Consider the following 22223-nt stretch of genomic DNA (forward strand, 5'->3'; position numbering starts at 1 on the left):
TATAATAATAAAGGGAACTGAGATATGAAATCTTTACAGAACCAGAAAATAATAACCAAGAATGGTTCTACATGTATAAAATAACAACTATAAAACTGGCCCTTAATTAATCAAAAACACAGTGAAGTTTTGGTGTTAACAGACTATTTAAATTATCTAATATCACCACCAATCTTCTTCATTTTCTATCTTCCATTTTCAAAAAGAGTCAATGTACCATAATTGCTAAGGAACTTTATTGGAAAAGTAGTAGTGCTATGTAGTCCTCACACACTATTAGACATAATTAATTATAAAGATAGGAAGATCTAAATTTAGCTTAATATTTAAATAATCTAACTAGAAAATAGGTTGAAATTATTATTTTACACCATAGAATGAAATCTTTAATTAAGAATAAGTAAAAAAGACACAATTTGCAGAAATTAGTCCATGTAATTTGGAATTATGTAAAATATGCACTGATTACTGAGAACTGTAAAAGTTATGATTTGCAAAATTTTAACCTGTACTTTAAAAAAATCCAATATCTTTGTTTATTAAATTTAAATAACCTTGAGTCATTCCAAGAACTTCATTTGTAGATAGGTAATAATGTGTGCACTACCTAACATACACATTTACTTATATTTGCAAATTTCATAAGTGATATGATGGCTTAATCACTTTTGAGTCTGAAATAGTTTGTATTTTAATCTGGTTGCCTATTTTGGAATAAAGAATGTTTTGACCTAATTAATATTGAGGTACAAATGTTCATGACCAGAGGTCCAAGACTTCAGCATGGGTCCTTGAATATTACTCCAAATGGTAAGCTTTGTGATTTTAAGAGAATGGCCACATATGACTTTCATGAGATTCTCAGAAGAGTCAGTGTTCTGCCACACTATATGTAGCTAAGAATCACTGAATTAGAAGAATGACCTGGAGGTAAATGATCTTTGCTCAAATCTTCAGATACAATTGTACCACATGGAAAGAAAATTTCACAAACACTAGAGATAAAGGATTTAAAAATAGGAAATTTAAAATGTGAGATGAATGAAACTGATAATTGTCAATAGGCTTCACTATAATAGAGTAAAATTTTTCCTTTCTAGATGAGTCCACAAAACTTAGGAAAGAATGCCAACTAGCACATATTGCAGATATTATAAGCCTATATGCAAGTCTTTAGCACGTTTGAATGACTTGACCAACATGAATAACTTTATTTGCCTACTTTACTTTGGAAGCATAAATCTGGGAGTTCTGTTTGAGTATGTAGTAGATAAATATCCATTTCATGGAACAAAAAACAAGGGGACAGAATTTTAGTTATACTACTTAAATGAAAGCAGCATACTTGAAAGCAAGACTACATTTTTTCTGCAAATAATGTGAAAACAGGTTTAATCTTACCAGTAGAGGCAAAACTAAAGATTATTTAATAGACAATAAATGTATTATGGATGTTTAACACTACAGAAAAAGAAAGGTAAATCCTTTCAGACCTACTGAACAGAGTGTTGAATCTTTGATACAAGCCTCAAGTGAGAAAAGTCAAGCGACATAACAGTGTGAAAATATCAAGACAGAAGACTGTTAAAAGACACAGAGGATGAGTAAATTCAATTAATCCATAGTGATTAGCTACATTACTGAAGATTAGAGATGAAATGACGTGGATCAGCGAAAATTGGAAATTATTTCTAATAAACTGATGTCAGAAGAATCATTCTTGCATCTTTTAACATTTTCTAACAAACATTAGGAGAAACAGGACATTTATTGGCTAAAACACGTGATTCCTAATATGATTAAAATTGGATATGTGTATCATTTGGACTTCACTAACAGACATTCTTTAAAACAGTACTAAAAATATAGAGTATATATTAAAATTTTCTATGAAATAAACTGGATTTCTAAACATTTAGCATAAGCTTCAAAAGAGGGGAAATCTTTGGAACTCACCTGCCCAGGGTGATTTGATCCTGCCTCCTGCCTTTCCTCTCCGACTTCTCTGTCCAGACCTGGAGGAAGACTGGGACTAAAGGCCATGAGGTCAGTCTTGGGTGGCCCCTCCCCAGAGCACACCCTTTGCCGCCTCTGCTGTGAGTATGACCAGCTCCCCACCGCGCTGGAGCACACCAGCCTGGGCTTCCCCTGCTCACGTACGCTGTCGCTGGGCGGCGCCGAGCACCTCAGCGCCGTGTACAGCAGCAGCGTGAGCACCAACAGGCTGGATACCGAGCAGATGGCGATGATCAGGTACACGTTGACATCCACCAGCGCCGTCTCTGCGCCTGTGACGCCCTTCGACGCCCTCGACGAGGCCTTTGGCGCCTGGCCACTCTCCACCAGCGACAACAGCACGGTGGCCGTGGCCGTCAGCGCAGGCTCGCCGTGGTCCTTCACCAGCACCAGCAGACGCTGACGCGGCGCGTCCGTCTCGTCCAGGGCTCGAGTCGTGCTGATCTCGCCCGTGTACAGCCCCACGCGGAATGGGCTGCGCCCGCCACCCGCCGCCGGCTGCAGCTCGAAAGACAGCCACGCGTTGTAGCCAGAGTCCGCGTCCACCGCGCGCACCTTCGCCACCACGTGGCCCGCGCCCACCGACCGCGACACCAGCTCGCTCACCGTGCCGGCCCCGCCGCCCGCCCCAGGCGGCAGCAGCGCGGGCGCGTTGTCGTTCTCATCCAGCACGAACACCTGCAGCGTCACGTTGCTGCCCAGAGGCGGCACGCCCGCGTCGCGCGCGCTCACCTGGAACTGCAGCAGCTCCAGCTCCTCGTGGTCCAGCGGCTGCAGCGCGTACACCTTGCCGCTCTCCGCGTGCACCGACACGTAGCTCGACAGCGCACGCTCGCCCACGCGCCGCTCCACCAGCGAGTAGGACACCCGCGCGTTCTCCTGCGCGTCCGCGTCCCGCGCAGACACCGTGAAGATGTGGCTGCCCGGCGGGTTGTTCTCCTTCACGAACACCGTGTACTCGGGCTGCGCGAAAGTTGGTGCGTTGTCGTTCACGTCGGCCACCTCCACGGACAGGCTGGTCGTGGCCGACAGCGAAGGTGAACCTCCGTCTTGTGCTGTCACCACCAATTTGTAGACCGACACGCTCTCGCGATCCAGAGCACTGTCCAGCACCAGTGAATAATAGTTCTTGAACGTGGACGTGATCTTGAAGGGGACGTTGGGCGTTAGAGAACAGATCACCTGTCCATTGGCACCAGAGTCGCGGTCGGATACACTGATCAGCGCAATGACCGTGCTAGGCTGAGTGTCCTCTCGTACTGGGAGAGACAGGGAAGTCACACTGACTTCAGGAGCATTATCATTGACGTCTAAGATTTCTACCCAGACTGTACAGTGACCTGCCATTGGGGGATTCCCCTTATCTGTAGCCTGCACTTCAATTTCATAAAATTTGTTTTCTTCATAATCTAAAGTTCCATTCACCCTGACTTCTCCATTATTTTCATCAAGTGTAAATAAAGGTTTTCCATTGGGTTTAATCGACATCAAGGAGTATGTTACCTCACCATTGACTCCTTCGTCTGGATCTGTGGCGTTTAACTTTATCACAAAAGTTTCTTTAGCTGCGTTTTCCATCAGTCTCACCTTATATTCTGATTGCTCAAATTCCGGATCATTGTCATTAATATCCAAGACGCGGACGAACAGCTGCACGGTGCCAGTAAGCTCCGGTTTCCCCCCGTCTGCAGCGGTCAGTAGCAAATTAAGCTCTGGAGTTTTCTCTCTATCCAGAGACTTCTTTAATGTAAGTGACAGTCTTTTAGTCGGCTTACTATGTGTTGGTAACTCTAAAGAAAAATACTCATTTTGACTTAGTCTGTAGGTCAATAGAGCATTCTCACCGATATCCGCATCAGAAGCTCCCTCTAGAGGAAAATGCGAGTCGGGTTGCTTAGATTCAGAAATGAACAGCTTTTGTTCTCTGAGAGAGAACACCGGCGGATTGTCGTTAATGTCCTTCACCTCCACCTCCACATGGAAAACCTGCAGCGGCCGGTCCACGATCACCTCCAGGTGGATGCTGCACTCCGGGCTCCGCCCGCACAGCTCCTCGCGGTCGATCCGAGAATTCACAAACAAAATGCCATTCTGCAGATTTACCTCCAGAAGGTCCCCGCGGCCTTTGGACGCCACCCGGAACAGGCGCGGCACCAGCTCCGCCAGCTCCAGCCCCAGGTCCTGGGCGATGCGGCCCACGAAGGTGCCGTGTTTGGCCTCCTCGGGGACGAAGTAGTGGACCTGCCCGCTCCCAGCCCCCCAGAATGCAAGGAGCAGAAGCGAGAGCAGCAGTCGCCGAGTGCCGAATCCCCTTCTTTGAGACCCGAACATCGCATACGACATTGACTTCCAAAATAAAATTCTTTACACTTATAGTACCAGAGACTCCAGTTTTGGGTTAAGAATCTTGCTGAATTTCTGAGAAGTTTCAAAGGATTCTTTAACAGTAGCCTTCGGCATGATGGAGTCGTTTTGTTTGGGGAGTTCCTGGCTGTTCAGACCAACCCTTGAGTGAACTATTTCCATCAAGTAAAGAGCGACACCTTGCGCCTGAAATTGTGAGTACTGTACACTACATCCAACACCACAGAATTCCACTTAAAGAGAAAAAATCGTTTCATGTGTTTCACGTTATTTTATTCCAAAAATAATATTTTGAAAGTGCTTATTTACAGAACATTCAGATTTTAAGTCATATTGAAACTGATGGTATGTGGGAAATGGCATTTTATTCTTGATCAACATCAAATTTAAATTTTTGTTCCTATATTTAATTTAGAGTTACGCAATTGTTCTTTTACTTGTCTACGTAATATACACACACATGCAGAGTTAAGTTACAGGTACCCTTACGAAAAACCAGGGTTAAATATTTCCTAAAGATATTGTACCTCATATAAAAATATTATCAAATTTGAATTGTTTTACTTCTAGTCTCCCTTGTTACTTTGACTGCTGGGAAACTCAAAGACAAATTTGAAGTTTTAATAACAACTCTTTAGTCTTTACGTTCTGCATATTTTGTTCTTATCCATATGTACTTACCTTCTAGTCATATCTATTTTCCTTAGATCTGATTCTTTGTTATTTACATTTAGTTGTGTTCTTGTTACAAGCAACTTTATATCCGTTGAAGAATAATAAGAAAAACAAAAATATATTTTCAAATTTAGCAGTTTAAAACATAGAATTCACAAGGGAAAAGTCTATTGATGTAAATAAAATTTGTATTTGACATATATGACGTCTCACATAAGTTGCATTGCGAGCAGTATAATATGAGGTATCAAAATGACACTTTATGTAATGGTGTCAATGATATGAAGAAGCAGTTTTCAACTATAGAAGGAATTTTATTGTCATTCAATGAAATAAATAAAAATCACCATGAAAATATCTGTGCCATATTGGTATTTCCAAGTCATCAACATTGGCCTTTGTATATCTATTCAAGATATATTCATGAGAATTGCTGACCTGTTTCTTGTTGAAAGAATTTTGGGTTTGAGATCATAAGTTCATCCAAAACAAGGGAAATGATTTCTAATTGTATCTCTTCTAAGTGCCTAATATTGTGCTAAAAAACAGAAAATAATCAAACAACACAACCAAATAGCAAAGAACTTTAGTGTTTGTGGAAATTCAATTTCATAAAATACCAAGTAGAAATGGGAATTGTTGATGTGAGTTTTTATTGCCCAAAGTTGCAATTTGGTTATGTGTCCTTTGTCTTTTCATACGGCCTTGGGATTTAAGGGGGGGGGGGGGAGAGGATACAATGGAAGTTTAAGAAAGTGGTTCAGAATAAATATCAGTAGGTTGAGTATTTTGTTGTATGATTTTGATGTTTCACCTCCAATCTAAAAATATTGCAATGACATATGAAAAATTACTAGTATATTTATCTGTATATTAATATTTTAATCTAGAATACACACACATACTCTTGCTAATTCCAGATCTTGTTCCACTTTTTTCAAATTTACTCTTTTCCTGATATTGTCATTCTATTAGAACTCTTATTAAAGTAAATGCAAAATTCATTCTTAAAAAACTAATAAAGCAGACTCATCACCTTTTATGACGTTGAATTCTGTTATGCATCTGTAAAACAATTAGTCACATGGGCCTCTAATTGGAATATAACATGAGACTAGATAACAGTAGATTTAACATGATATTTGAAGCCTGTCAGATTTATTTTGGAGAAAAAGAGGAAGCAACTGATCTCCAACCACTTCACTATGGAAATTGGGGGTTGAGATGTACATGCAATGTGGAGTCTTCAAATTATAAAATCACTTGGAAAGACCAAAGAACTTTGCACCTGACCTTTACTAAACCAATTTGGTTAGTCTTAAGTTCCAATTATATGTCCTTCTAGTCATGTATTAGTGTTGGTGGTTTAATGTTCTACTAGTCTTCATCATCCACTAATATTCCATAATAGATCTAGCACTATTATTTATCGGAAACATAAAACAGAGACATCAATCTTGAAGCCATTCTTGGAAACCCAGGAAGCTCTTTGAAATCAACAGATTAGAAGTACTATCCAATGTTGTACTAACAAAATTATAGGATATGCTCAGTGATGTTCATTCTACACTATCATGGCTTATTCAAGTACACTATTTAATCATAGATCATTTGTTCAGTTGGCACAAATCTCTCAGACAACAATAAGACTGAAGAAGACTGAATCCTAAAGGACCTACACAAACTCAAATATTTTGATAGGAAATAAATACCTTTAAAGCTGTTATTGAAGTATGCCATTTTGGAAACAATTATTTAATACTTTGTTGATGTTCAGGACCCCAGAAATAATCATGTTACCTCTTATATTTTTCCAAAACATTGTCCTTATTCACAGCATAAAAAGGTCAAGGTCATTTTTGTTATGTGTCCTTTGGCTTTGGTGTCATGCAAGAATGCTGCAGTCTTCTGATTTTTGTCATATATTAAATGATTCTTCTTATTTATATCACTTCCAAACAAGTAATCTATAGTCCTTATAAGACAACTCAATTATTTACTGATTGAATAATGTAAATACCTATCTAAATGTAATCTTGATTAAGACAAATGATAATGATGATCATGAACTCTTCTGAGGAAAAAAATCACAACACAATAAAATTTAATTCCTATCTTAGTTATGGCATTGTACAAATTAAGCATGAAGATAATCATGAAGTTTTTCTTCTAAGAAAAACAGAAAGGGTTCACCTGTATACAGGTTGTGCTTGATTCTCCTAGCCAGATCCACACCTGAGCAGAGAAAAGATTTATTTAGAAAGCTCTACAATGAATAAAATAATGGCTCTGGAATGTAAAAGATATGCATTTGAATATCGCCTCTATCATGTACTAGTTGTATGGCAGTGGGCAAGATAGATAAATATCTCACAATCTCTTATCTTTAAAATTTGGGTAGTCACATGTACTTTACAAGTTGTTACAAGGATTAAATTAAATTATGCATTTTAAGTCCTTTACACATGTCTAAGAAATAGCAAAAGCTCAAATAGTGGTGGTTTATTAGAGTTAGTGACCAATCTTTGCTCTTGTTCTATTCTATAGCTATGGATGAAGAGAATTCCAGTACCATAAACTAGGGCATGACTTTTCCTTTTCTGAACATTTCCTAATGTCTGTCTTCATGGAAATTATCCTACTTTCTAGATAGAAAATAGCCACTAGTGCCTTCTCAGCATTTCTATTAACTTTACCCTATCTATGACATGGTTCTCCTCCACATATAAATATATAATATGTAATTTATTTCTCCACACAATACAATTAAAGAGTCTAATTTGTACATTGCAGCCAAAAAGAACAAAAGAAACTTCCACAACATTTGTTTCACACTCTTACACCTCTAAATACAAGTTCTCTGTGATCTCTTTAAAGAACACAATTTACATGAGTATAGTGTTGGGATGAAAAAGAGTTTGAGTCAAGTGTACCTAAAGTATATGACGTTAAACTCTGAAATGTGATAAACACCACCATGGTCAAGCGGGAGCGTCTTTATAGATAGTCTATGGTTGTTATGCTTAAATTATTTAAGCAACAGTATTTTGAAGACCAAGCAGTTTGGTCTTCACAGGCAGCAATAGCACACTTCCCCACATATGGGAAGACTCTGTTAAACTCAAGGCATAAAGAAGTGTGAATTTCCCTGCACTAAAATATTTCCATACAGCCTCATGACAGGTACCATGAATGCAATAAATATAAGTATAATCAAAGCTCAAATAAATCTTCCAGAGAAAATAGAGTTCAATAAATTAATCTAGAGGAGAGCAGCAATGAGTTCAACATGTAACTAGAAAAACAGACATTATATTAGGAAATAAAGTCTATCTTGAGCAGCTGAAGACTATGAAGACAATGAGCTTGAAATTATGAGAGGATTAAAGACAAAAAAAGTAAAATCATCCTCAAAGGTAAGACTGAAACTCCACCCACTCTCTCAAAGAAGCACGCCGTTGACTATAAAGAAACAAAATTGTTTATAAAATGAGCCTGCCTCAACAGCCTGTGCCCATTAGCAATAGTCAAACTTATAGATTATAAGAAGGTAAGAATTTAAATGTTTTAATTTCAAATTCATGAAATTATGAAGTTATGCATTATTACGGTAATTTTGAATGCATAAACATAATGAGTGGAGGACATCAAAGGGAATAAGACAATGGATAGGAAGAATGAAATTGCTGCAAATTGAGAAGCAGATTTGCGCCTTGCCCAACCCTCCATTTCCCATCAGTGACCCCTGCCTCTTTCCTGGCTAACTTAACCTTCCTCATTTACAGGAAGCTTTGGCCATCTATTTCATTATTACTATTACAACTGTTATTATTATTTCTACCAACTAAATAATATTCCTGGGGTGTTCACGAAGACTGTGGCGAAAAGTAATAAAAATGGCTGGACTTCGAGTGTGCTTTGAAATAAGCCATCGGAAGAAAAAGGCAAAAATAAATAAATGAAGCAATGAACTTATAGTATTCGATGGTGAACTACTATGTGATTGACACAAAAGACAAGAAATACATCCCAGAATTACTGTACTTACATTCCCGGAAATCTCGTGTTGGTCTCCACTATCTCCAGAACTCCACCCAGGAGGAACACTAGGGCTGAAGGCCATGAGATCTGTCTTGGGCTGCCCCTCCCCAGAGCACACCCTCTGCCGCTTCTGCTGCGAATATGACCAGGTCCCCACCGCGCTGGAGCACACCAGCCTGGGCTTCCCGGGAACGCACGCGCCCTCGATGGGCGGCGCCGAGCACCGCAGCGCCGTGTACAGCAGCAGTGTGAGCACCAACAGGCTGGACACCGCGCAGATGGCGATGATCAGATACACGTTGACATCCACTAGAGCCACCTCAGAGCCTACGGCGCCTGGAGACGCTCGCGAAGAGGCCTTCGGTGCCGGGCCGCTCTCCATTAGCGATAGCAGCACGGTGGCTGTGGCCGTCAGCGCAGGCTCGCCGTGATCCTTCACCAGCACCAGCAGACGCTGGCGCGGCGCGTCCGCCTCGTCCAGGACGCGAGTCGTGCTGATCTCGCCCGTGTACAGCCCCACGCGGAACGGGCTGCGCCCGCCACCCGCCGCCGGCTGCAGCTCGAAAGACAGCCACGCGTTGTAGCCAGAATCCGCGTCCACCGCGCGCACCTTCGCCACCACGTGGCCCGCGCCCACAGATCGCGACACCAGCCGGCTCACTGCGTCGCCCCCGCTGCCAGCCCCAGGCGGCAGCAGCGCGGGCGCGTTGTCGTTCTCGTCCAGCACGAACACCTGCAGCGTCACGTTGCTGCCCAGAGGCGGCACGCCCGCGTCGCGCGCGCTCACCTGGAACTGCAGCAGCTCCAGCTCCTCGTGGTCCAGCGGCTGCAGCGCGTACACCTTGCCGCTCTCCGCGTGCACCGACACGTAGCTCGACAGCGCACGCTCGCCCACGCGCCGCTCCACCAGCGAGTAGGACACCCGCGCGTTCTCCTGCGCGTCCGCGTCGCACGCAGACACCGTGAAGATGTGACAGCCAGGCGGGTTGTTCTCCTTCACGAACACCGTGTACTCGGGCTGCGGGAACGCGGGCGCGTTGTCGTTCACATCGGCCACCTCCACGGACACGCTGGCTGTGGCCGACAGTGCAGGCGAGCCTCCATCTTGTGCGGTCACTACTATAGCATAGGCCGACACGTTCTCTCGGTCCAGGGCGCTGTCCAGCACCAGCGAATAATAATTCTTGAAGGTGGACACCAACTTAAAGGGGACAGGGGGTGTTAGTGAGCAGGTCACTTGCCCGTTGCCACCAGCGTCACGGTCATTTGCACTGATTAGGGCGATGACGGTCCCCAGCGAAGCATCCTCTGGAACAGAGAGCGATAGTGAAGTCACTAGCAACTCCGGAGCATTATCATTGATGTCCAAGACTTCTATCAAGATTGTGCAGTGACCAAACATTGGGGGATTTCCTTTGTCAACTGCTTCTATTTGAAGCTTCCATAATTTAGTTTCTTCAAAGTCTATTTTTCCATTTACTCTTATTTCTCCACTGGCTGAATCTATTCGAAAAGAGGCTTCTGTATTAGGGGAGACATCAGTTGCAAAGGAATAAAGAATGTGGCTGTTTGAACCCTCATCCAAATCCGAGGCGTTAAGTCTAATAACCAGTGTACCGTTTCTTGCATTTTCCGGTAATTTTACACGCTGGACTGCTTTGTCAAACACTGGGGCGTTGTCATTTACATCCAGCACTGTGATGCACAACTCTATAGTACCCGTCAGTTCAGGTTTGCCCCCATCAGTTGCCTTGAGCACCAACAGAAGCTCCGAAGCTACTTCCCTGTCTAAAGGTTTTTTCAGTACTAGTTCGAGCGGTTTTACCTGCTCATCGTTGTCGTTGGTCGGTACTTCCAGAAAGAAATACTCACTGGGGCTCAGCTGATAAGTCAGCAGAGCGTTGGCCCCGGTATCTGCATCGGAGGCGCCCTCTAGTGAAAAACGGGAGTCAAGAGCCCTAGTTTCCGAAATAAACAGATATTTTTGTGTCGCTGGGAACACAGGAGGATTGTCGTTAATGTCTTTCACCTCCACCTCTGCGTGGAAAACCTGCAGCGGCCGGTCCACGATCACCTCCAGGTGGATGCTGCACTCCGGGCTCCGCCCGCACAGCTCCTCGCGGTCGATCCGAGAATTCACAAACAAAATGCCATTCTGCAGATTTACCTCCAGAAGGTCCCCGCGGCCTTTGGACGCCACCCGGAACAGGCGCGGCACCAGCTCCGCCAGCTCCAGCCCCAGGTCCTGGGCGATGCGGCCCACGAAGGTGCCGTGTTTGGCCTCCTCGGGGACCGAGTAGTGGACCTGGCCGCTCCTCGCTTCCAAGGCTGCGAGGAGCAGAAGCGAAAGCAGCAGGCGACGGGCTCCCTGGCCACCAGGTCCAGCAGCTAACATCACGCCTCGCTTCTGCGAGTAAATCAACATTTCACGAGTAGAAAAGCATGGTCCTTTGATATCTTCCTTTGGAGTCTTCGTTCCTGAGATCCCAGCTGATGTTAACAATGTGGGTGTGTTTGTAGTCTTTAAGGAACCGGAACAGTCGAGAGTCTTTCTGGTCCGGGAATAATCTTAATTTTCTTGTTAAAACAATCCTCTCCTTGGAGAACAACGACATCCTGTGGCTCAAAATGGAAGTGTGTTTGCGCTTATACTGTTTCTTTCACTTACATTGCTTCTTTCCCAATTCCTTCATATTTGTCCATGTTTTTCTTTGTGGGCTCTTTAATTCTTTCATAATATATTCCTTGTGTATGACCACTAGCTCTTTAAAGATGGTTTTGTCTTACAAATTAGAATTCCAAGGAGAGTTTTATCTTGGATATAGACATCTAAGAGAATGTACTACTGCACTAACTATATTATCATGTGTACAAACATGAAAAGTCCATATTTTGAAGTTACTAATGACACTGTTTTTCAGACTTTTGGAAGCTTTATTTTGGAACGGCCTCCTATTAAGTTTAGTCATCAGTAGCACTCTATAAGCCAATTACTTAATCTTTATGCTATGTTAAATTACTCTAAACATTAGTCCAATTGTGTAGAGGAACATTCTAGGTATAAGTTCTCTAAGCTACTACCTCAGCATAGCGATGTCTCAAATCAATGTTGATGTGCAAGATACTTATCAGTTTATCCAAAGACTTACTTGCTTTGATGATAATAACTTACCAAGTACTGACTCCTGGAAATAAAAAATATATTTATCTTTGTCTCATTTTAAAGCTTTTTTCTATTACTATATCTGTTCAGAGTGAATGTTGTTGTTTCCATCCTGAAGGATATCTTAAAGTTGCATTATATTCATTGCTATTTGTAAAGATAATCTCTTTCTGACACACAAAAAAAACCCACTGAATCTGGAATTCAAGTTATATTCTTCTGTTTGTTTATGTTCATTTTATTCTAGAATTGGTTTAAGGAGACTAGGGTATAAAGGATATGCTAAATCTCATTCATTCATTCGATTTTATTTTTCTGATTTTATCTCAGATACAAAAAAACATTGAAATTTGCACAAAAACTCCTATCAATTGCAGTAAAGTGTATCAATGTCGTCTCAAAAAAGAAAAAACATATTACTCATTCTCAAGATTGTTAAGGAACAAACTATCCAATATCTGAAATCCTTCTAGTAAGATACTAAAAAAAAATTATAAGTGGTTACCCAAGGAAATCTTAGGTTTTATGTAAAAGTGAACGTCAGTCTTCATTTTGAACACTTTTGAAAATAGTGATTCAATGATTACAAATCTATGCCAAAGATTTATAATTCTAACTACTTCCAATTCTTTTTTTAATTGTGGAAGCCATAAATTCAAGACCAACATATTTGGCTAGAGAAGAGGAATAAATTTTAGCACATGGGGTTGACTAAATTCACAAAGAGAAATGACTAAGAAATAAGCCTCTTCATGTTTGCCAACTGAAATAATCCAGTCCCTTTGGCAATGACTCCATGCTAAAAGTCCACTCCATTTCTGGTTTAAAAGGATTGCTTTGTTAATTAAGTATATATGAAAGATAGTTTTTAAAGCCCCCAAATACCCAGGCTATCATATAGCCACATGACTATAATATACCAATAAAGGTATGGATTGGTTATTCTTCTTGAAACAGCCTATCACAAATGTTATGGCATCAAGAGCTAAAGAGTACTCATAAGTGGCCTCACTTTAATGCCATCTAATAAAGAGCATGTTAAACATGGTTATAAAAATCAAATGTTATAGTTTTTTAAAAAATGGACAAATTCCTTTTTTTGCAAGAATGTTAAAAGCAATCCTTGATTTGGGAAAATTTTCTGGTTTCATTCTAAAATTTTAGTCATCCTGAATTGAATGGAAGAAACTGCCCACAAAGTTTTAAAATATATTTATCTTAATGACAGAGTCAGAGGAAGACGCTGTCAGACTAAAATTAGCAAAATTTGTCTTCACTATCTCTCAACTTCTCATTCTGAACTCTCATTTCCTCTCCTTTCTGTACTTCCTCCTCCAAAGACCTTAGGATTATCATGCTGCTGGATAAAATGCTAACTTGTTATGTTAATATTTTTGTGAATATTTGTATTTTTAAAGAAAACATGTCCAAAGGAAGGCAAAGTTAAACAAATAGGACTAAATTGGTAAACACATAATTCTGTTTCATTAATAGCTCAGGTGAACAGATATCTTGGGACAAGACTTTTCTGCAGAGGGGCACACTGACATTGTAAAGGGCTGAAAGAGTGGGCAGATATAAGAAGAAGGAATATTATACACAACTTGACATACTCTGTATTAACTTATCACCTATAATCTCTAAGAGTTGGAGACTGGCCATGGAAAATATTAACATTGAAGGCAATTCTGTGCTTAAATTCCTACCACAATTGTCCTTTTTGATGTTCCTAAACTTGAATAGAAATTTCAAGTTTTATTGCAAGCTACTTATGAAACATATACAGAATAAAAATTCAGTCTGCACACAGAAATGAAAAAGTAATTTCTAAGAACCAGAGTCAAGTTGATAAACTAGTTGCATTGCTATTTGGTAACAATAAAATAAACAAAACAAAAAAAAAGAAATCATAGGTATCAGGTAACAACCAGTTTCAGAAAGGCATAATTAATAGAGCAGTGTTGGCACCATGTAATTTAATTCTCTTGCATTTCTGAGTCTAGATCATCCAACACAAACCCGTTTAAGATGACCAGAGAAGCTATTAAGCTAAATTGTACTGTATGATAGCAGATCAGTAGAAAACATTCTAAGAGGATAATTCAATTTTCTCTTCACACTTCTTTTTTTATCTATTTTTTTTTAAGATTGGCAAGTGAGCTAACAACGTTGCCAATCTTTTTTTTTTTCCTGCTTTTGCTCCCCCTAATCCCCCCAGTATATAGTTGTATATTTTATTTAGTTGTGAGTCCTTCTAGTTGTGGCATGTGGGATGCGCCTCAACATGGCCTGATGAGTAGTGCCATGTCCGGGTCCAGGATCCGAACCCGTGAATCCCTGGACCACCCAAGTGGAGTGTGCGAACTTAACCACTCGGTCACAGGGCCGGCCCCTTCACACTTCTAATGTTAATTTGGACTTAAAATAATTAAAAGTAATTATTTTAAATCTCCTTGTAATTAAACAGTGTGTTCAAATGCTTTCCATTAGTAAACATAACCATGACTCCTTCCTCAAAGCGGAAGAGCTAACACTTGAATATCATGAGCAATGCCTCGTGCTGATAAAGCAGTAAATAAAGAAGAGCTGCTTGACAAATATGTAAATAACCATGAAACTTTCTCTTCTGCCAAAAAAAAGTGATTAATACACACAGGGACAGGTACTACCACTACTGAAGTAAAGATTTAGAAACATTTTAAAATCTCAAAAAACACTTAATTTAATTCCATAAATTAGGACATTTTTATGAATGAACTTCCAGTGTATATACTGTACTATTAAGAATAAAGTGTAAACCCTGAATATCGAAGGTCTAGCATGCATTATGTCATGTTGCACTATAAATATTCTTCAATTAGAGAGCAAAAAGTACATTTTCACCATGAAGAGTGCTGATCAGAGCAGCCTTTTTCTTAATTTAATGGAGTCATTTCAAAATTTAGATTTGAAAATTAAATAAATTTATAAATTAAAGCACTAATATTGCAAATATCAGTAACATAAAAAAGATACTGGTTTGGGGGGAAAAACCCATCAAAACCAGCAACCTACATCAAATATTTGAAATGGAAAATATAAACGAATTCAGAATAAATGGCATATTTCAAAAGCTGAAATATCAAGCGAAAATTGATGCACAGGGTGTGATAGACAAAATATAAAATTGACTTTCAGAATAATCTATATTACCATAGGTATTACTAGAAATATTTAAGGTATTCTGGAATACACTATATAGACAAAAGCATGAAGATATTCCGAGACATATATTTGAGGGGAAAAAATGTTGAAACAAAGAATTATTCTCAAAGCATAATATGAAAAAAAAAGGTATAACCCACCTTCCTAGAAGGGTCCCCTCCAATAGACTGTTCTTCCACTTCCGCATCTAGTACTGAACACGGTGGGAGGCTGGGACTGAAGGCCATGAGATCCGCCTTGGGTGGCCCCTCCCCAGAGCACACCTTCTGCCGCCTCTGCTGTGAATAAGACCAGCTCTCCACCGCGCCAGAGCACACCAGCGTGGGCTTCCCCGGCCCGCACGCGCCCTCAGTGGGCGGCGCTGAGCACCGCAGAGCCACGTACAGCAGCAGCGTGAGCACCAACAGGCTGGACACCGCGCAGATGGCGATGATCAGATACACGTTGACATCCACCAGCGCAGTCTCTGCGCCGGTGACGCCCTTCGACGCCCTCGACGAAGCCTTTGGCGCCTGGCCGCTCTCCACCAGAGACAGCAGCACGGTGGCCGTGGCCGTCAGCGCAGGCTCGCCGTGGTCCTTCACCAGCACCAGCAGACGTTGACGCGGCGCGTCCGCCTCGTCCAGGGCGCGAGTCGTGCTGATCTCGCCCGTGTACAGGCCCACGCGGAACGGGCTGCGCCCGCCACCCGCCGCCGACTGCAGCTCGAAAGACAGCCACGCGTTGTAGCCAGAGTCCGCGTCCACCGCGCGCACCTTCGCCACCACGTGGCCGGCGCCCACCGACCGCGACACCAGCTCGCTCACCGCGCCGGCCCCGCCGCCCGCCCCAGGCGGCAGCAGCGCGGGCGCGTTGTCGTTCTCGTCCAGCACGAACACCTGCAGCGTCACGTTGCTGCCCAGAGGCGGCACCCCCGCGTCGCGCGCGCTCACCTGGAACTGCAGCAGCTCCAGCTCCTCGTGGTCCAGCGGCTGCAGCGCGTACACCTTGCCGCTCTCCGCGTGCACCGACACGTAGCTCGACAGCGCACGCTCGCCCACGCGCCGCTCCACCAGCGAGTAGGACACCCGCGCGTTCTCCTGCGCGTCCGCGTCCCACGCAGACACCGTGAAGATGTGGCTGCCCGGCGGGTTATTCTCCTTCACGAACACCGTGTACTCGGGCTGCGAGAACGCCGGCTCGTTGTCGTTCACATCGGCCACCTCCACGGACACGCTGGCCGTGGCCGACAGAGAAGGCGAGCCCCCGTCCCGCGCTGTCACCACTGCCTCGTAGTTCGCCACGCTCTCCCGATCCAGGGCACTATCCAGCACGAGCGAATAGTAATTTTTGAAGGTGGACACCAGCTTGAAGGGGACATGAGGTGTTAGTGAGCAGGTCACCTGCCCGTTGGCACCAGAGTCACGGTCGGACACGCTGATCAGGGCGATGACAGTGCCCACCTGAGCATCCTCTCGCACAGGGAGAGCCACAGAAGTGACAACCACCTCAGGTGAATTATCATTTTCATCTAGGATTTCCACTAGGACGGTGCAGTGACCAGCCATAGGTGGGTTTCCTTTATCTGTAACATCTACCTGAATTTCGTAAGTGTTGCTATCCTCAAAGTCAATAGCATCATTTACTCTTATTTCTCCCGTCCTTTCATTCATTAGAAATTTTCTTCTTAAGCTGAGTGGGACCAAAGAGCTAAATGAATATAGCATTTCTTTGTTTAACCCTTCATCCGCGTCAGAAGCGTTTAGACATATTACCAACGTTTGGTTCGCTGAATTTTCATACATCTTTACTTCATAAACGGATCGGTCAAACACAGGGGCATTGTCATTGGCATCCAACACTAGGATCAGCAGAGTAACAGATCCTATAAGTTCAGGTTTGCCTCCATCAGTTGCCGTTAATAGTAACTGAAGCTGAGTATTTTCTTCGCGATCTAGCAGTTTTCGTAGAACAAGCACTGGGTATTTGCCTTTGTCTTTTTTATTTATAATATCAAGAATAAAAAACTCATTTGGACTGAGCCTGTAAGTAAGCATTGCGTTCTCTCCAACATCCGCGTCAGATGCGCCTTCTAGCGGAAACCGAGAGTCAAGCAGTCGAGATTCGGGTATTGAGAGCTTTTGTTCTGAGACGGAGAAGACCGGCGGGTTGTCGTTAATATCTTTCACCTCCACCTCCACATGGAAAACCTGCAGCGGCCGGTCCACGATCACCTCCAGGTGGATGCTGCACTCCAGGCTCCGCCCGCACAGCTCCTCGCGGTCGATCCGAGAATTCACAAACAAAATGCCATTCTGCAGATTTACCTCCAGAAGATCCCCGCGGCCTTTGGACGCCACCCGGAACAGGCGCGGCACCAGCTCCGCCAGCTCCAGCCCCAGGTCCTGGGCGATGCGGCCCACGAAGGTGCCGTGTTTGGCCTCCTCGGGAACCGAGTAACGGACCTGGCCGCTCCCCACCTGCCCCGTTGCGATGAGCAGAAGCGAGAGAAGCAGGCACCAGGCTCTCGGGCCGCTGGGTCTATAGACCAACATCACACTTTTCTCCTGTTTTACAAATCGATGGATCGGCGGTCTAGAACCCACACACGTCCCGAGTTTTCCTATTTGGTTTCTCACATCCAATTTTATGGAAATGGCTGAGACCTCAGAATGTAGCGCCTTCCTTGTCCTTGAGAAACACGGGATTATGCCTTTGTTCCGAAAAGCCATTTTGTGGAAGACAGCGACATCCAGTGGCTTAATGTGTAAGTACAATTCCGTGAGTTTAAAAACTTTCCTTTCATTCATTTTAATTCTATTTTTACGTATTTGTATCTCTCTGGACTTCGTTTTTTTCGTGTATAATAATAATCATCGTCCATCCATAGTGCAGCATTTTTGAATGTAGTATCTCAGAGAAGTAACTCCTTCCCTAATCATGGTTATCACTGGCTAATTTTGAAAATATCCTTAATATTTGTATAGTACTGAGTACTAGTATTTTGCTGGTAACAAGTTTAGGTCTTTTCAAGTTCTAACACTTAATTCATTTCTCTTTGTCATTATTTTGAGATTAAATAAACCTTATTTAGACACTAATTTCAAGTATCAACTCTCAATGAGGTGTTCGCAACTCCTAAATTCCAGTCATCACTAAAATAGAGAGAAGATCACTGGCTTCAACATCAGAAATTTCGCCATTCCAATTCCTATCCTCCAACTTACTAGTTGTGTGATTTGGGGAAAATAATTTAGCCTCTCTCTGTCTCGGTTTCCACTTGCACGATAATAATAATATGGTGGTTGTGCGAATTATACATACTAAGTGCCTAGGATAGTACCTTAAGGAGAGTGAGTGCTTCACAAATGGCAATTATTCTCAGGCCTCAATTTAGTTACATTTATTTTCATAATGTTCAAGACCAAAATATACTCCTTGGGAAAAATTATTACCTATAGAACATTGTCACTCTACCATGCCTTTACTATTGCGACTGAGTGGTGGTTCCTGTCTTTAAGAAAACTGAGAAGTGGTTTTACTAGGAAATCAGTTATACAGGGAGAAGTTTCACTTTTTTATATACATCTTATATGAACGAAAAGAATCTAAATTATTATTCTAAACAAAATAATTCTACGTTCAGTGACAACTGCTTTCATCTTTGTTATATTTAAGCTTTTCAAATACCGCAAATATAGAGTTTTGGAGTTATTTAATAGGTTTATCAGTGTCAATAATGTTTTTCATCACCACCTGCTATACAAATACTTTTTCTCTCTCTCAAAGTTCTTGGAATCATATGTTCAGTAACTGAAATTCCCCATTAATACATCTATGCTTTTGGAAAAACTTGGTTTCTCTTTTTCCAAAAAAGAAAAATTTAATAATAGGACCTTTGATCTTATCCAAAGGTTAACTTCTTTACTTTATGGATGCTATGATTTATGAAAGAGATATTTCTAAAAGAGATCAAGAATTTTGAACTCTTTTAGTTGTTATTAAGAGCTGAAAAATAGAGCAACATTTATGAATAAGAAAATTGACAAAAATGAGGGTCACAATTCGTGGACTTTTGGGTGCTAGTAAGTTCTGTTTTCATAATTCTCCACTCCTTTAGAATGACTCTAGTGCCAACCACCATTCAAATTCTGATTTTGAAGTTTATTTTTCTTATGAAGCACAAATTAAAATGAGTTATCTCTCCATCCGCAATACCTATGTCCAGTTTGAGCTACTATCTGGAGGCTACAAATAAGTTTATTATTGATTAATCATCTTAACACAAAGTGATGATATAAACTAAACTCCATTCCTGTTATGTGCACTTTTATACCAGGTAATAACATAAATGTCCCAATATAAATATCCAATAAAGAAGAAAAGGGGGGGTAAATTACATCCTGTCAAATAATAGGAACTTGCTTTGACAAGCATCTTATAGGGCTATTGGATCTAAAACTTCTGTTGGATAAGAATCACCTAGAGTCCTTGTTAAAATGTAAGTTTGCCAGTACTACTTATTTTTCAGCAATTCTGAGGTGGAGTCTGGGAACTAGAATGTTCAATATGGACTCCAGGTGTTGCTAATACAGGTAACAATATCTGTCCAAGGATAGGCTAACTATAGACCTCAATTTGCCTGGGATATCCTCCATTTATGTCTGTGATCTTGTATACTTATTCAAAGTGCCCCTTTCACTCTCAAAAGCATCTGAGATTAGGTTATGACTTAAATAGTTAGCCCTATCTAGTAACTACAATTTAGGGACTGGCATAGGGGAGCTTCATTATTGGTTTCGTGATTTGGGCTTGAATTGAGGAATGGTACCTACAGAAGCACAGAGTGACGGCTATTGGGCAAAAGACTAAAGTGGCTTCCATGTGCTCACTTATCTAATTGAACTTCCCAGCTCTTCTGAACCCTAACCTCTTTGGATCCCAGTGTGCTCATGCTTTCTAATGACCCAAAAGACAAATTCATTGCTAAGATGGTCACTGATCTTCTGAAAATTTGCATACGATGACAGACCATATTCTGGGAGAGAATAAAATCAATATAAAGACTAAATTATCAATTATATCAATACAGTCATCACTAATAAAGGATAAAATTTATAATTATGGAGGATATACTAAGTAATAAATAACACTAGCTCTAAGAGACCAGAGGAGTGGTGAGGTTTTTTCTTGGAGGGGGAGGCACAAGACATTTCTAGCACTTCTCAATCCATATAACATAATGAAACACCTGGGCCCAAGTTCAAGTGGCACATGGAACCTGAAAAAAGTGCAAGGACAGAGGCATTTGAAAGTGTACGTCTGAATTTAAGGTGAGTTGCGCTGACAAACATAAGCTTTACCACAGGAGCTCAGAGAACACTTAAACATTGAAAGAAAGAAAATGACCCACAAAAAATCAGATTGCTTTGTAGTGTATACCAAAGAGTGTAATATAAGAGGACAAAAACTTACTGAAGTATTTTATTCTAAATGAATTTTACTTGCATTTTCGTGGTTATGTTGTGGCTCTATTCTCAAGGCCACTCACAGTTTGTTCCACTGAGTTTGTAACTAAGAAATACCTTGTAAAATACCTAACACAATAAAAAATAAAATACCTGAATAGAAATATAAACCACACAACAAAACGCAGTGTAAGTACAAAGGACGTTTTTAAAATATCAACTAGAAAAGAAAATGAAAGCTTGGACTAAAGATACAGTATGGAGAACCACCAATTTGAAAGTCTCAAGCCACAGTCCAAGAAATATACATTTAATGTGTAGCGGCTTTACATGTGCACAACCTCATCTCCAGATTTCTGCCTTTTGGAATATGGAGAGAAAAAGTTAATCCTCATCGAAACCGGGAGGGGTAACTTTTTAAGTTACAGACTAGAATTTCAAGAGAATTAAAAGAGTAGAATGTACATATATCTTTAATGCCCAACCATTATATCTCTAACAGAAGCTTTCAATAAAAAGGAGAAAGTCTTCTTGAAGAAACAAAGTACGCGTCAGGAAGTATTTTCTTCAATATCAGATAAAATATGAATTTCATGAAATTTTCAAAGTGAAGGAAAGATTCTTAATCAACATTTTCTTATGATCTACATCGTCAGACATTTAGAAACATATTTTACACAAATTGGAATGAGACTTATATTTGTAACATTTATGGTCAGAATTAGATTCCTAAAGTAAAGTAACTGTTTTCTAGGGTGTACTGGAAGTTACTCCTTGAAGTTAAAGACACTGCGTAGTGCTGACCAATCTGATATCTAGACAGTCTCCACCCAGAGAAAGATAGAAAACTACAAAGTTAACAAGGTAACACTTACTACAATTTCTGCTATGGGGCTTCTTCTAATAGACAATAGAATTACACTTAAATACCATGCATTCTTTAGAAATGAATAAATAAAGAGTGATGTTGAAGTTTTCTCAATGTTTAACACCTAAATTAGTTTTCGCCAAATAGTTTTCAGGTACTGCTTTAGGAATTCACTATGACCCCCCACAACAGTTTCAAAATAAAATTGATCCAGCACCCAACAGGTATCTGTTCAACATAAGGTTTATAATGATTCTCAACTGGAAGTCGAAACACAAAAGTCAGCTAAAAAATTAAGGTATTCACTTTCTGAAAATAAAAAAAAATTTGGCAGACGTCTAGAATAAGTGGATAAAGCTTTTTAAATGTACCAATGAGGAAATAAGAATATTTTTCAAGACAAAATAGATAAATATGATAATAAATAAAACGTTAGAGCAAGCCT

The 22223-nt window shown here is 41.2% G+C and overlaps 1 protein-coding gene across 19 annotated transcripts in view; it reads right to left on the minus strand.

Annotated features, from left to right (window-relative positions):
- The window catches only part of LOC106823749 (protocadherin alpha-C2), a 190143-nt gene that overhangs the window by 114156 nt on the left and 53764 nt on the right, over positions 1-22223 (minus strand). For 2 of the 19 annotated variants that reach the window (XM_070518095.1, XM_044780642.2), the window contains exon 1: positions 15604-22218. The exons of 12 other annotated variants lie outside the window; for them this stretch is intronic. In XM_070518095.1, the coding sequence (XP_070374196.1) occupies positions 15604-18252 (2649 nt within the window). In that variant the 5' untranslated portion in view covers positions 18253-22218. Of the gene's footprint in view, positions 1-1956; positions 9083-9103; positions 15576-15603; positions 22219-22223 lie in introns of those variants that run through there. 5 more of the 19 variants (XM_070518105.1, XM_014829658.3, XM_070518107.1 and 2 more) reach the window with 5 other exon arrangements.

Source organism: Equus asinus, chromosome 9 (assembly GCF_041296235.1).
Source record: "Equus asinus isolate D_3611 breed Donkey chromosome 9, EquAss-T2T_v2, whole genome shotgun sequence".
NCBI classification, from domain to species: domain Eukaryota; kingdom Metazoa; phylum Chordata; class Mammalia; order Perissodactyla; family Equidae; genus Equus; species Equus asinus.